Source organism: Hippocampus bargibanti, linkage group LG02 (assembly GCF_051943395.1).
Source record: "Hippocampus bargibanti isolate YZ-2025 linkage group LG02, ASM5194339v1, whole genome shotgun sequence".
Lineage (NCBI taxonomy): Eukaryota > Metazoa > Chordata > Actinopteri > Syngnathiformes > Syngnathidae > Hippocampus > Hippocampus bargibanti.
In genome coordinates, this window is record NC_142735.1 from 2,970,726 (window position 1) to 2,987,172 (window position 16,447).

The 16,447-nt window shown below is 39.9% G+C and overlaps 1 protein-coding gene and 1 long non-coding RNA gene across 4 annotated transcripts in view; one reads left to right on the forward strand and one right to left on the reverse strand.

The window, feature by feature from the left end:
• n4bp3 (NEDD4 binding protein 3) overlaps positions 1 to 16,447 on the reverse strand; it is a 108,171-nt gene that overhangs the window by 79,813 nt on the left and 11,911 nt on the right. For all 3 annotated transcript variants that reach the window (XR_016118302.1, XM_089020668.1, XM_089020678.1), the window contains exons 2-9: positions 7,924 to 8,177; positions 7,682 to 7,844; positions 6,231 to 6,443; positions 4,665 to 4,786; positions 4,387 to 4,582; positions 941 to 1,033; positions 633 to 878; positions 314 to 557 (exon numbers count right to left, since the gene is read on the reverse strand). Coding sequence is in view for 2 of the 3 variants with exons in the window: in XM_089020668.1 (XP_088876794.1) it covers positions 314 to 557; positions 633 to 878; positions 941 to 1,033; positions 4,387 to 4,582; positions 4,665 to 4,786; positions 6,231 to 6,443; positions 7,682 to 7,844; positions 7,924 to 8,144 (1,498 nt within the window). In the remaining variant the exon portion in view is untranslated. The remainder of the gene's footprint in view (positions 1 to 313; positions 558 to 632; positions 879 to 940; positions 1,034 to 4,386; positions 4,583 to 4,664; positions 4,787 to 6,230; positions 6,444 to 7,681; positions 7,845 to 7,923; positions 8,178 to 16,447) is intronic.
• Positions 1 to 16,447, forward strand: part of LOC148901150 (uncharacterized) — a 43,587-nt gene that overhangs the window by 7,545 nt on the left and 19,595 nt on the right. The window contains exon 2 of the long non-coding RNA XR_016118305.1: positions 14,131 to 14,197. This is a non-coding gene — a long non-coding RNA (uncharacterized LOC148901150). The remainder of the gene's footprint in view (positions 1 to 14,130; positions 14,198 to 16,447) is intronic.

Consider the following 16,447-nt stretch of genomic DNA (forward strand, 5'->3'; position numbering starts at 1 on the left):
CCGAAAAAAAGTTTGTATGCCAAGGTAACATTTTCATAAATTTAACATTCGTAAACCGAAAAGTTCATAAATGGACGGGTTCGTACACCGAGGTATGCTGTATTGTCCAATGCGTCAGAATATGCAATTTATCAGGACGGCGAATCCTGCTCCTGTATTTTGTTTTTCCACTTCTTCTTTTCCTTTGTTCTTCCTTTCATAACTATGCTGCAGTGAAACGTACATTTCTCCACCGCGAGACTAATAAAGGCTAATCCAATCCAAATCCAATTCAGAATCTGGAAGCATTTCAAATGTGCTTCATTGACGCTACCTGTAACACTTTCGTCTCCTTTTCCGTGGTCGGTAGTGCCTCGAGATGGTCTTCTGTCACACTGGGAGACGTCCAGGATGAGCTTCAGCGCATCGACTTGGCTCTCCCTGTTGCGAAGCTCCAGACGAGTCTCTCTGAGCTGCGTTTTAAGCTGGAAGATCTCACCGAGCTTTTGGGTCACTTCGGCTTGAGAGTCTCGAAACCGCTGCTTGAGTAAGGAGATCTCTCCGGATTTCTGGCAAACCTTTGAGGAACCAAAGGCCGTAAATGAGTCCCAGCGACATCTGTGCATTTTTCGCAGTTATAAAGTGAAGCCCACCTCCCACTGTGTCTCCTCTAGGGTGGGACTCCTAGTTTTGCCATTAGTTCCGCACTCATGGCTTCTTTTAAGACCCTCGAGCTCTTCTTGCAGTTGGCTTTTCTCCTGCTGGGCGTTGAAGAGCTGCAGCTGGAAACCACGTTGGGATCGATGGGCATGCTGGGAAACTTGACGTAGCTTGGCAGCGTAGAGGCGCTTCAGTTCCTCCACTTCCTTTTCCCACAGACGTTGTTTGCCTTCGAATACCTACAACGCAGGGTGAACGTGAGACGTACGATATTGATTTGTGATCCAGAAGAAAGATTCACCTGAGCGATGGCGCCCTCGCTTTCGTCCAGGTTTCTTCTCATCTGCTTCAGCTCGTGTTCTTTTTCCGCCAGCCGCTCCTCCAGATCCCGTACCTTTGAGAGGGTCATGTGACGCGCGTGGATTAAGGTTATTGTCGTCCATAAAAAAAAAATAATAAAAAAATACAAATAAAATAAATAATAATAATTATTATTAATAATAATAATAATAAATAAAATGCTTCAAAAATTGAATTGGCTGAAACTACATGAGAATCAGAATCAGAAAGCCTTTAATAGTCCCACAATGAGGAAATTTTCAATAATAATAAAAAATAATAATACATAGCAATAATGTTTAGATTAGATTGGATAACATTAGCCTTTATTCGTCTCACAATGGAGAAATGTACATTTCACAGCAGCAAAAACAAAATACAGTGAGACCTCAACTTACAAACACCTTATCTCACAAACTTTACGTCTTACAAACGTCAAATTTATGAAAATTAAACCTTATAATAAGCACTATTTTCATAATACACACCCACCATGGCTAGCGGAGTGATCTTCGGCGGAAGCACACGACCGAACAGCATCAGAGGTTAAGTTGCCAACAGTCCTTATGGAAGGTGTCTCTCGTTCCATAAGCCATCAACGACCATCAAAAAGGTAAATAAAACTTTATTTTACAGCACAGTTTATTTCTTTAATTATAGTCCTCATGTAATGCGCCTCTCTTTCCAAACAGCAATTCCCTTTGACCTTCGACCTCCAACGCCATTCCATCAAGCCATAAATGACCATCACAAATGTAAATAAAGTGACTTTATGATACAATGCAGTGTATTTCTTTCATTACAATACAATAGCACATTTATTATACATAGAATAAGGTATGTTGTGTGTAGTTTTTTCGGCTTATTTAGTTGAAAAGTATATTTTATGGAAACCCGGGAACGGATTATTCCCATTTCAATGGTTTCCTATGGGAAATTGTTTTTTGAGATACACACTTTTCGCCTTACACACTGTCTGGGAACCAATGAAGTTCGTAAGTTGAGGTCTCACTGTACAGGTGCTTCTGTAAAGGCAGCCACTCTTGCGGCGCCATCTTGAAGTCAAAAACAAAACAAGTAAAAAAAAAAATAATGTGACACAACTCAAATGACACAAACAGTCCTTAGATTTTGAGCACTTTTTGCACCCTTTTTGTTGTATGAAGCAGTTCTAGATGAAAGCCTCCTTTTCACCAGTGGATCAAGGACGTCATGGTGGAATGTGCACATCTGCTACAAGCTAAGTTTTCAAAGCAAACACTAAACTGTAGCGTCCATTGATGAAAAGAGACTGTGTCACATCTCCTGCCCCACGTAAATCCGCTTCAATTCCAAGCCGCGGCAGTCCAACGTACGCAGCGGCGCTCTGCGCTGACGCTCCTTTCTTCTCATCGCGGGCTTATATATTATACATGCGCTTCCATGGTTCATTTTAAATGTATTTATTTCTTGGTACGTCCATCGTGTATAGCACATGTTACTTTTTAAAACAATAATTTGCTAAAGGTAAAACTGGATATTAACAAAACTTAATTGATCTATTCATTATTGTCTTATAAAAGTAGTTACAGACGCTCCCCAACTTACGAACATTTGAGTTACGAATAATGCTACATACGAAGATTTTTGCGGGTACAATATATTGAAAAATGTTCGGACAGAGATGCTGTAAGTTAGATTTTGTATTGCGCGCCTTTTTCTGGCTGAGCTCACGTACGATTGGCTGCGTAAATGAATGAGAATAAAAAGTTATCATATTTAAAAGTTTCATGCTGTTTGTTATCTGCTCAGTGAACATGTGTGACTCGAATACACAATTGAAGCACAGACAACCTGGGGTCAATCTGAGGTCAACAGACACAGCTTGTTAAAATGTCATCTTCATCTCGGAGATCTGGCCTTAGACAGAATTTAGGACTTGGGAAACTCCTTTATTACCGGAGTAATTTACGACTTGAAACTCCTTCACAGGAAGAGCTCATTAGCCAGGTTACAAATTTATCAGTTAATGTTTTATTGCTTACAGCTGTTCGTGCTTAGAACTCAAGAGGTGTGGTATTCTAATCAAGAAAACTGTTTTATTAATATATCACTTTAATTTGCATATCCTCTCAATAAATAGCTTGCCAGAGGGCTGCAGAATTCAGGCGTCTGTCATAAATGGCCGCGTATCCTGCCGGCAGTAAAAGACAATATTTCTGGGTCCGAGCCTTTGTCCACAGTGTCTGATCGAACATCTCTGACAGTAGAGAATGTGGAAATCCCTCTTCCCCGGAGGACGCGATGCATAACAAAAAGTACAGTGAGACCTCAACTTACGAACTTAATTGGTTCCCAGACAGAGTGTGTAAGGCGAAAAGTGTGTATCTAAAAAAAAAATCCCATAGGAAACTATTAAAATGGGAATAATCCGTTCCCGGGTTTCCATAAAATATACTTTTCAACTAAATAAGCCTTAAAACTACACACAACATGCCTTATTCTATGTATAATAAATGTGCTATTGTATTGCAATGAAAGAAATACACTACATTGTATCATAGAGTCACTTTATTTACATTTGTGATGGTCATTGATAGATTGATGGGATGGCGTTGGAGGTCGAAGGTCAAAGGGAATTGCTGTTTGGAAAGAGAGGCACATTACATGAGGACTGTAATTAAAGAAATAAACTGTGCTGTAAAATAAAGTTTTATTTACCTTTTTGATGGTCGTTGATGGCTTATGGAAAGAGAGTCACCTTCCATAACTTAACCTCTGGTGCTGTTCGGTCGTGTGCTTCCGCCGAAGATCACTCCGCCAGCCGTGGTGGGTGTGTATTATGAAAATAGTGCTTCTTATAAGGTTTAATTTTCATAAATTTGACGTTTGTAAGACGAAAAGTTTGTAAGTTAAGGTGTTTGTAAGTTGAGGTCTCACTGTAATGGCTTACTAAAGACCCAAGGATATACAGTAAAGTCTCGTTATATCGATATCGGATATATCGATAGTCCCGGTTATATCGATACTATTTCTATGCACGCACGGAGAAAATTACATGCAAACAGGGTCGGATATATCGATAGTCCCGGTTATATCGATATTTTTTCGGACTCCCTTGAATATCGATATAACGAGACTTTACTGTACGTCGTCATACTACAGTCGGTGTGAATTTCTTTTACGACTGTTGGAGCATCTGTGTTTTATACTTCCCCGGTCAGTATTTGACTTCAACATACATTCCATACAAAAAAATAGCACTGAAGCAACTTACAAACAAATTCACCTAACGACCGACCGCTCGGAACGTATCTGGTTCATAAGTTGGGGAGCGTCTGTCGTCTTAAACAGCAAATTAATTATGATGCACACACTCTCTCACACACAGCGGTACGTTTTAGTGATATTCTCTCGGATTCTCCTCACCACTTCCTCTACCGACATGGAGAGCGTCCAGTCATAGGGAGGCGGCGCCTCTCCTCCGTACGGCACCAGGCGGCTTAGCGTCGCCATGCTGCGACACGCCATTTCCCCCACGGTCCCACCTCCCGTCCCAACAGCTTTGGCGCCCAGCGAGGTGCGGTCCAAAGAGCCGATAGTATTGATATGGCCCATAGATGCACTGGAAAAAGGCCATACGAATGTCATTTTCAAGCAGCGATGAAATAAGAACCATTGATTGGAGGATTGGGGAAGTGGCAGACCTGATCTGAGCCATGTTTGGGCGAAAGGGGGGTCGATATGGCGGCAGGCTACTCATGGAGTTGTGGCCCGAGTCTGATAGATTGTCCTCGTCTTGGCTCGCCACTCGCACGGAGGAATGAACCTAAACACCAAGAAAAATGCAGTAGAAATGCAATGTGAGATAATTGATGAAAAGGTTTCTTTAGCCGTCCGTCCACCCACTCATTTGTCCATCTATCCATCCATCCAAACTTCCATCCATCCACCCAACCCTAACCATGCGATTATTAATTCATCCACCCATCCACTCCATTCATCCTTCCATCCATCCAAACTTCCATTCATCTATCATCCACCCAACCCTAACTATCCATTCATTCATTCATTCATCCACCCACTCCATCCATCCATCCAACCCTAACCATCCATTCATTCATCCATCCAAACTTCCATCCGCCTATCCAAACTTCCATTCATCCTTCCATCCATCCATCTACCCAACCCTAACCATCCATTCATTCATCCTCCAACTCCATTCATCATTTAATCCTTCCATCCATCATCCATCCATCCATACTTCCATTCATCCTTCCATCCAAACTTCCATTCATCTATCCACGCAACCCTAACCATCAATTGATTCATTCATCCACGTACTCCATTCATCCTTTAATCCTTTCATCCATCCATCCATATTTCCATTCATCCTTCCATCCATACTTCCATTCAGCCTTCCATCCAAACTTCCATTCATCCATCCACCCAACCCTAACCATCAATGCATTCATTCATCCACCGACTCCATTCATCCTTCCATCCATCCATTCATCCATCTATCCAAACTTCCATCCATCTATCCACCCAACCCTAACCATCCATTCATTCATTCATCCATCTACTCACTCTATCAATCCATCCAAACTTCCATCCGCCTATCCAAATTTCCATTCATCCTTTCATCCAAACTTCCATCCATCCATCTACCCAACCCTAACCATCCATTCATTCATCCTCCAACTCCATTCATCATTTAATCCTTCCATCCATCATCCATCCATCCATCCAAACTTCCATTCATCCTTCCATCCAAACTTCCATTCATCCATCCACCCAACTCTAACCATCAATTGATTCATTCATCCACCTACTCCATCCATCCTTTAATCCTTCCATCCATCCGTATTTCCATTCATCCTTCCATCCATACTTCCATTCATCCATCCACCCAACCCTAACCATCAATGCATTCATTCATCCACCGACTCAATTCATCCTTCCATCCATCCATTCATCCATCTATCCAAACTTCCATCCATCTATCCACACAACCCTAACCATCCAATTATTCATTCATCCACCCACCCACTCCATTCATCCATCCATCCATCCATTCATCCTTCGATCCATCATCCACCCAACCCTAATCGTTCGTTCATTCATTCATTCATTCATGGACCACCGAGCCATTCTAGTTCTCATTTGTTTTCAAAGTCAGGAAGAGATTTTTGCCAAATGATCACATGTTCTTCCGCTAAAATGGGGATCCAGTGAAAGTTTTGTGAACGATAACAGAAGAGATGGTGTACCTTGTCGTTACCAGCGGCAGAACCTCCATGACGAGATGGCGAGGAGGAGGACGATGAGCTAGAGAGAGCTTTAGAGAAATGTGCATAGGCTCTGTGCAGCCCATTAGATATGCCATGGTCCATGTCTTCTGACCTGGAAGATGGATACAGGTTCTGCATGGAACTGAAATTTTTGGGAGTGACGGCTTTGAAGGCAGATGACCTAAAGCGGGCCTGCGTAAAACAAGAACAATCGAGAGACATTAGGAAATCACACGCTTGGATGCTTGGATTGTTAATCGAACTATGGGTCAATTTTTACACCTTGACACGTGTTATTGTGTATTTAAGAAAAATTGGCAAAGGTATTTTGAAAAGAAGAGCTCACATCAGCCATTTTTGGGGTATAGTTACAATAGTACTACCGCATCATTCTGAAAAGTCCTTAAATCGGGAAAAGTGCAGTTAACTCACTCACTGTCAGACGTGCAAAAATGTGTCAGGGTTTTTGTCATTGTCACTCAAATTCCAGAACCCACAGAATATTGAGTTTTAGGACTCATTCAATTTCATAAGAAACATAAGACTCTCTTCTTTCATCTGAAAAAATGAGTTAATTCCTAAATTTTATGGGTCTGAAGTTATATGATCTTGAAATGAGGACTTCCTGTATATTGGTTTATATAGGGCTTTATTTATATAGAATATTGAGTTTAGGATGACATACACATTCAGTGCAGCGTAAGTAACCTTAGACCTCAACGAAAACGAACGTTTGTTCGGCAATTTGCATACGAAAATAAAATACGAAATAAAACTTCATTTTACAGCACAGTTTATTTCTTTAATTACAGTCCTCATGTAATGCGCCTCTCTTTCCAAACAGCAATTCCCTTTGACCTCCAACGCCATTCCATCAAGCCATAAATGACCATCACAAATGTAAATAAAGTGACTTTATGATAAAATGCAGTGTATTTCTTTCATTACAATACAATAGCACATTTATTATACATAGAATAAGGTATGTTGTGTGTAGTTTTAAGGCTTATTTAGTTGAAAAGTATATTTTATGGAAACCCGGGAACGGATCACTCCCATTTTAATGGTTTCCTATGGAATTTTCTTTTTGAGATACACACTTTTCGCCTTCCACACTCTGTATGGCAACCAATTAAGTTCGTAAGTTGAGGTCTCACTGTACATTTATTATTAGTAGTAGTAGTATGATGATTGATGATGATTATTATTATTATTATGTGTGTCCTGCAATTTGAGTGAAAATGACAAAAACTCAGGCACATTTTTGCACATCGTCTGGCAGTAAATGAGTTAAAGCTTACCGGTACTTTTTCTTGTATTACCAAGTAAGTTGAGGTCTCACTGTAGTCCTAAAAGTCAATATTTTGTGTGTCCTGGAATTCAAGTGACAATGACAAAAACCCTGGCACTGGAATGAGTTAATCATTTACCTTTTCAGATTTTCCACCACTTGGTAGCGAGTTGTTGGTCAGATCAATCTCGGTGCCATCTTTCTTGAAGACTTTGGCATACAGGTTTTCTTTTTTATGCCCACCGAAAGAGGCCACTATGTCATTCTTGGAGCTGCCGCTCTGGTTTGCTTTGGGCTCTTTTCTGTTTTTAGAACAACAATAAATCAGCAGTGGAATGTGACAACAGCCGAGGGAGGAATGGAACCAATGGCGTCACACACCTGGTGATATTGAGGTAATTGAGGAGCTCCCTCTGGGTGAAACCTTTCTTGACGAGGCCGTTGGACGGTTTGGGCCTAACTTGGGGAACGGCCTGGTTAGACTTTACATCGGGTTTCTCCACCAGACTGCCTACGCTTCCCATTTTGCAGCGGGGTGAAAAGGACGATGGACCTTGGAAGTTTTTACTAGGACGAGGAAGTGTCTGAACCGAGGCCGCCATCGGAGAGACGGCTCACAAGGGAGGAAATGTTCTCTGTAAGGAGAGAAAATATAAATGTGATAAGATTTACACTTCCTGTCTTGACATTTTAAATGCTACGTGCTCACTTTAGTTTATTTTACCTCCATTTTATTACCCTAAACAGATGTCATCGACTGTGGTCCTCACGTGTGAACAAACAGGAGTCTCGGAACCCCAGTTAAACGCACACACGCATGCATCAGTGGCGGGCCGTGAATTGTATCGGGAGGCCTTCAGTAGTGCTAAGTCTGACTCAATCCACAGCTACGAGTGTGGTGTGATTTACTACACTGTAGTCCACTAGAGGGTGCCAGGAAGTAACTGTCATGAAACTGTTCAAACTCGTATCTATCTATCTCAAATCAAATATCAAACTCTATCTATCTATCTATCTATCTATCTATCTATCTATCTATCTATCTATCTATCTATCTATCTATCTATCTATCTATCTATCTATCTATCTATCTATCTATCTATCTATCTAGCCATCTATCTATCTGGTTATCTAGCCATCCAACTATCTAGCCATCTATCTATCTGGCTATCTATCTATCTAGCCATATATCTATCTGGCCATCTATCTGGCCATCTATCTATCTATCTATCTATCTATCTATCTATCTATCTATCTATCTATCTATCTATCTATCTATCTATCTATCTATCTATCTATCTATCTATCTATCTATCTATCTATCTAGCCATCTATCTATCTGGTTATCTATCTAGCCATCTATCTATCTAGCCATCTATCTATCTGGCTATCTATCTATCTAGCCATATATCTATCTGGCCATCTATCTATCTGGCCATCTATCTATCTATCTATCTATCTATCTATCTATCTATCTATCTATCTATCTATCTATCTATCTATCTATCTATCTATCTATCTATCTAGCCATCTATCTAGCCATCTATCTAGCCATCTATCTAGCCATCTATCTATCTATCTATCTATCTATCTATCTATCTATCTATCTATCTATCTATCTATCTATCTATCTATCTATCTATCTATCTATATATCTATCTGGCCATCTATCTATCTGGCCATCTATCTATCTAGCCATCTATCTATCTATCTATCTATCTATCTATCTATCTATCTATCTATCTATCTATCTATCTATCTATCTATCTATCTATCTATCTATCTATCTATCTATCTATCTATCTAGCCATCTATCTATCTGGCTCGCAAGCTATCTATCTATCTATCTATCTATCTATCTATCTATCTATCTATCTATCTATCTATCTATCTATCTATCTATCTATCTATCTATCTATCTATCTATCTATCTATCTATCTATCTATCTATCTATCTATCTAGCTATGTAGCAAGCTAGATACCTATCTTGCTAGCTATCTATCTCGTTATCTATCTCGCTATGTAACAAGCTAGATACCTATCTTGCTAGCTATCTTTCTCGTTATCTATCTCGCTATCTAAAGAACTAACTAGCCATCCATCCATCTATCCATCCATCCAACATAATTAGTCCGTGTATCATTCATTCTCCAAACAAAAGAGAAGCCAAAAAAGATGTATGATAATATTTGTTACATACATGAAAACAATTCAAAAAATATATTAATAACTCTGTCCAAGATTTTTGATTTTGGACATTGGTGTAAAATTAGAAAAACAGATCACAAGGCGATTTGAACATTTCACCTAGAAAGAAAGTTGAACTGGAAGAGAGCTTTCGTGTGACTTGTGGGAATTTCATTCATTTCTTTTGAGAGATGGTTTTAAGCACACTTTAAAACATCATCACTTTCTGCATATCGAAGCAATTTCCATGTGGTTTATTTTGTTGAAAATGTCAGATGTATGGCTACAATACAAAAAAAAAATCAATATGCGTGGAAAATGCGTCTTTTGTCAAAAATTAGTTTTTTCTAGTAAACAGTAAATGTGGCAGCTTGGGATAAGACTCATTCATAGTGCGCATTTTCCTTTTAGAACCGACAAATTACTGAGAAATCCGTCCAGTCAAAGTAATTTGACATGTTGACAAATCATTAACTGCATTTTTTTCTTTTCTCTTTACCCTCGCTCCCACCCTCACATTATGTGCCCTCCGCGATGACCTCATTGAGGTTGTCTAGTGATTTGAGCAATCCCAGAAACCATAAAACATTTGAACGACCACAAAAACAGCAGTAATCCTTACCGAAGAAGAGTATTTGCTCTTCGAACGATTGGCCGCAAATCAATTGGTTATAAGCCGCCTACTGACAATTTAAAGGACAACCGACGCCTCCGGACAAGTTGTGTCCATAATTTGTAAAATCACTTGAAATGACTTCTACTGAGCATATTTTACAAAGATTCCATGGCATGTAGCTATATTTTACGTTTTAAGACTCGCGCTGAATATTCAGGAAGTCTTGTTTTCGAGTTGATGACGATGCCTGACGTGACGTCACGTCTGGAACGCCCCTGACCGAGAAAGCAACACACAATGCATTTTCGGTAATTTGTTTGGTCTGAAAACTTCATGTTGCTGGCGAAATTAGAAGGAAAACACATAAATAACGCAATGGTTAATTGTGTGTTGCACCAAGACTACTATTTGATTCGAGCTGACACAAATTCGCAGCAGACAAATCAGCCCATTTCCAATGGAGCTTAGGCGCCACCTTGTGCATTTTCTGGGACGCTGCAAGGGAGTCCTGACGGCTCGAATTGATACGGGAGGACTTCTTTAATCGATTGCAAACATTTATGCTTTCCTCTTCAGAACTATTTGAATCATATTCATAACTGGATGAGTAACAAGAAAGCATCTTCTCCGAATCTGAAGCCATTGTTTTGATTCTACAGCAAGGCAAGACGTCCTGACGTGACGTCACGAACAAGGGGGCGGGACCTTCTGAAACTCGGCATTGACCATTATAAAGGTAAATAAAAATACTTTATTTTACCGTACAGTTTATTTCTTTAATTATAATAGCATAGCATGTTTATTATACATAAAATAAGGTATATTTTGTGTAGTTTGAAGGCTTAGAAAATTAAAAAGTAGAAAATTATGTTTTATTATGGGACCTGGGAACGGATTATTCTCATTTGAATGGTTTCCTATGGGAAATTCATTTTTGGGACACACACTTTTAACCTTACACACTCTGTCTGGGAACCAATTAAGTTCGTAAGCCATGGTATCACTGTACATTGTAATATCAATTTTAACTTCCTACTTCAGAGGCATTTTGAAAATTCCAATAGACCCACACTACTTGCAAAAAATGCATCTGACTGTTTTCACTATGCAAATGTTTGCTTCTTATCTTTGAATAAGCCACACAACGACCACATACGACGACAACCACAAAGACAAAACTCTCAGTTTTCAAGTGGAGGCTCTCAAGGACACTTCCTAAAATAGCAGATAGAAGTTTTTTGACACTTGAGTGTGAAGAGAGGACGGTCCAGACAGACACTTGGAAACACTTGGACCCAGTTAGCAGCACCGCAAAACACGCACAGTGGAAGGAAAATTCCAAAGATACTTCACAGAACACGGGTTTGGACTCATTTTTTTTTTGAATGCTAACTCCCACAGACGCTTCACACGCACTTGTGTGGGTCACTCAACAAAGCCTTGCAAAAATAAACAAAGAAAGAAAGAAATAAAAACCAGCATGATTGCGAATCTAATACCCCCACGGACATCGCCTCCCCTGCCTCATATCAAAGTTTGTTTACATTGATGGGGTAACTTTGCAGGTCCCATCTCCACCTCCCACACTGCGCACAATTGGTTACATCACATGAGCTTGGTGGAGGAAGGAAGGACATTGTGCTAAAACTCCGAAAAACTGCACTAATACAGTGAGATCTAATGATGTTGGGTAACACTTGAGTTTGAAATATCAAGGTCTAGTTCAATCTAGAGCACAGTTGTCAAAGTCAAAGCCCGGGAGCCACATCTGGCCCTCCACATCATTTTATTCGGCCCGTGAAAGCAGCAGATCAAACTTGTGAAATTTCATGATGCTTGGTAAAGTCCAAACCAAATTTTTCAATTGTCCCATGTAAACCACAAAAAGTCATTACAGTGATACCTTGGCTTACGAACTTAATTGGTTCCCAGACAGAGTGTGTAAGGCGAAAAGTGTGTATCCCAAAAATTAATTTCCCATAGGAAACCATTAAAATGAGAATAATCGGTTCCCAGGTCCCCATAAAACATAATTTTCTACTTTCTAATTTTCTAAGCCTTAAAACTACACAAAATATACCTTATTTTATGTATAATAAATGTGTTGTGGTATTATAATTAAACTGTACTGTATAATAAAGTGGTTTTATTGACCTTTGTGATGGTCATTGATGGCTTGATGGAATAGAGTGGCCGGTTTCATCAGCATTAAACACTTCATGAGAAACGTAACCTTCTTCTTTCATCTTCTTTCTTTCTTGAGGAATGATCCCTCGTAGGTGCTTTCTCTGTGATAATTGTATCTAGTTCCTCATCAATTGTGTTCTGTTTAGCTGAGTTGATAGCTTTTTGCATCAAGCGTACAGATGCCTTGTGCGGGTTGTTTGTGGGGCCTGATTGATGGGATATTTTAACCTTGCAGTCTACACTCTGCCTTTGAACTACCAAAGTTGAAACTCTGTCACCGTCGTCTGCCTGTCTCTTTAATATTTAAAACCACCTCCCCTCACTGCTGCGTTCTTAACCAATTGCATGGCTTTAACCGACGACTGGGGGCGGGGAATAGAGGAATAAAAACAGTCGGCTGCCATTTTGTTGTTAGAAGATCGGGCTCGTTCGCGAACGACACAACACTCATTGAGGCAGCTCCGTGTACAATAAAAGTTCGTATGCCAAGGTAAAATTTTCATAAATGTAACGTTCGGAAACCGAAAAGTTCGGAAACCAAGGGGTTCATAAACCATGGTATCACTGTACTTAATACTTTGCAACAAAGGGTTTTTTTGCGATTAGTCGTCTTATTGTGTTTCAAGTTGTGAAAAATGGGGCATGCAACTTTAAGGCCGGGCAGGCAACTTTTCAAAGTTGTCTGCCCGGTAGTTGAAGTAGTTTTTAGACACTTTAAGTCATTTTTATTGCTGTTTTGCATTTGACTAAAAATATCACCCTGCGTGTTTTGGGTATTTTAGATGCTATAAAACGTTTTTCCGATGTCAGGAAACAAAAAAATGGTGTCGGTTGTCCTTTAAATATCGTATTTTGTGTCTGGCGTCGACACCCCGAGCGGTCAATAGCAGCTTTTTTTCCACAGCGACGAACAAATACGACCCGCTTTGACCCCTGCTAGATACCCATCAATGAAGACAGTGTGAAAGAGAACAGTTGAGCTTTAACAGTAGCACTCTTGACCACCGTTGAATCATGCCCCGTGTCACCTCCTAACTGCTTCGTCTTTTGCAATTATAAGTGGAACTCTTGTTGCCATGTTGCGTCCACTTGCTCCCGAGGTGCAAATGACATCGGTTCGGTTTAGCCACGGGCATTCGTCACCGCATTTCCATGTACGTGTGTAGCCTGTGTCATGTCATATATCACACATAGGAAATGACATACAAATTACCCTCGGATTGCAAAGAAGACGTATTTCACAGGCTTTTTCCTTCACTTCTTTAAGTTGCGTCAAGGTTTTGTCTCCCATCCATAATGAATAACTAACAATTAGAGGCTACAGCTTAGCAATCTTCGTGAGTCCTGCCCCACGATGACGTTTGTATGCAACACTCCCCCGCACTGTTTGGCCTTACATAGAAAGATGATTGCTCTCTATCTGCGGCACATTTCATTCTTTAGCGTTGACGGTAAGAACGTGATTAATTCAGCGCATTTGTTTTACTTCCCCATTGTTCTGAGCGCAAATCATTTTTTCCCTCAAATAACACCAATTTGTGACTTTGAAGAATGCAGAGGCATTAAAACCATAATGAAAGTATCTTTTGTTTTGCAGGGAGGGGGGCTGTGTTAACCAACACCACATTGTATTACACTCATGAAAATACGAGGAAAAAGTACCGGTAAGCTTTAACTCATTTACTGCCAGGCGATGTGCAAAAATGTGCCAGAGTTTTTGTCATTTTCACTCAAATTGCAGGACACACATAATAATCATCATCATCATCATCATCATCATCATCAATCATCATACTACTACTACTAATAATAAATGTACAGTGAGACCTCAACTTACGAACTTAATTGGTTCCCAGACAGAGTGTGTAAGGCGAAAAATGTGTATCTCAAAAAAAAAATTCCCATAGGAAACCATTAAAATGGGAATAATCCGTTCCCGGGTTTCCATAAAATATACTTTTCAACTAAATAAGCCTTAAAACTACACACAACATACCTTATTCTATGTATAATAAACACGCTGCACTAGTATCGTCGTCAAAAAAACTGCTAAGTGGCACTATACAGTTCCATTTTGGCTACTGTTGAAGAGTTCAAAGAGTTAATGGCTTGGGGGAAGAAGCTGTTTAAATGTCTGCTGGATTTGGTGCGCATGGATCGGTAGCGCCTGCCTGAGGGGAGTAGCTGGAAAAGGTGGTGGGCAGGGTGCGGAGGGTCCAGTAGGATTTTCCGCGCCCTTGTTTGGATTCTTGCAGTGTGCAAGTCCTCGAGAGTGGGTAGGGCGGTGCCAATGATTTTTTCCGCCGTCCTAACTGTCCGTTGAAGTCGGATTTTGTCCATTTTTGTGGCGGCCCCGAACCAAACGGTGATGGAAGAACACAGGATGGATTCGATGACAGCAGGATTAATACTAGTGGGCCTCAATCGGCAGTACATATGCATCTAAAAGCTAGCAACCACTCATTTGACGACAATGAGGTTAACATCTTAGTGAAAGAAAATAGATGGTTTGAAAGGGGAGTAAAAGAAGCTACTTTCATAAAACAGCGAAACCCTTCACTAAATCGCAATGGTGTCTTCCAGTCACAAAATAATAAATAATAAATAAATCAAACAGCATGGACCTTTAATGACCTATGTATTCTTTTTCAAAGAGGTTCTTTGACAAGAACTAGCTATTAGCTATATGGCTATCTAGGTGGCTAACTATCTAGCGGGCTATCTGTTGGCTATATATTAGCTATCTACTAGCTGGCTAGCTAGCTTTCTATTGACGTCCGGGTTTAGTGAATGCTGGCACGTGTTCACCCACAGAAAAACTTATCCTGTGACTGTAAAGTGACCTTGAGCGTTTTGAAAGGCGCTTATAAATGAAATGTATTATTATTATTATCATTAAGAATTATTTAATCAGACGATTGCTTTAAAAAAAGAATGCATATTAAGAATACAGTAGTTCAAACTGCTTTTGTTCCTTTCTCGCTTCTGTAAAATGAACCGTTTATCCTCATATTAGATGATCACACCCCGAATCCAGCATGTAGTCATGCTCACTTTGTTAATAAGCACCAGTTCAATGAGAGGAATGTGAACTGAGAGAACAACTCAAGCAAAGAAGTGAACATTCTTAGCATTTCTGTCTGGCTAATAATTGATGCACTTTCATAGAACCCAAAGATTGCTGGTGGAAGGCTTGTGTGTGGTAAATCCGTTCAAAATGTTCTCAAAAACACCAGATCATGTGTGTAGCCTAACAACAGACTTGTAATCACTGGTTATTTTGTCAGATTATCATACTGTGTTTGTGTGTGTGTGTGTGTGTGTGTGTTTGTATGACTAGTCTTGTGATGACCACTAACATTTTATACTGTACGTAGTGAGGACATTTTTGACAAGTGAGGACCTTTTGGCCGGTCCTCGCAGGATTTTCATTCTAAAGGCTTCTAGAGGGTCTATATATGCATCGGTTAAAGTTTCAGAAAGGTCCTCACAAATTCACCCAAAATGATTTTTTGGTGTGTATTTTCATTTCACTTGGATACACACACTTTTTACTCGCTGTGTGTGTTTATGTATGTGGTGCGTGTGTGGTTAATGAGAGGAAAAAGTTCATACCACAAAAAGTACAATTATATTTTAACCAAATTCACTACAGGGGTGAGGACTTTGAATGTAACGATTCAGAAACCTCACTCCTGCTGTTATTTCAGTTTAAAGTCCACTTTTTCTTGCTTTGTTTTTAATGAAGTTGAAGTGGGAAATGGGGTGAAAATTAGTGTTCAAATGTAACACTAGTTCTTTCTCTAAATTTGTCAGCAACGGTGGTCTTCACTCCTTTATCTGGAGTTATCCGGACCTCACAAAACCATTGAAAGAGGAATGTGTGCGCGCATGTGTGTGTGTGTGTGTTGAAA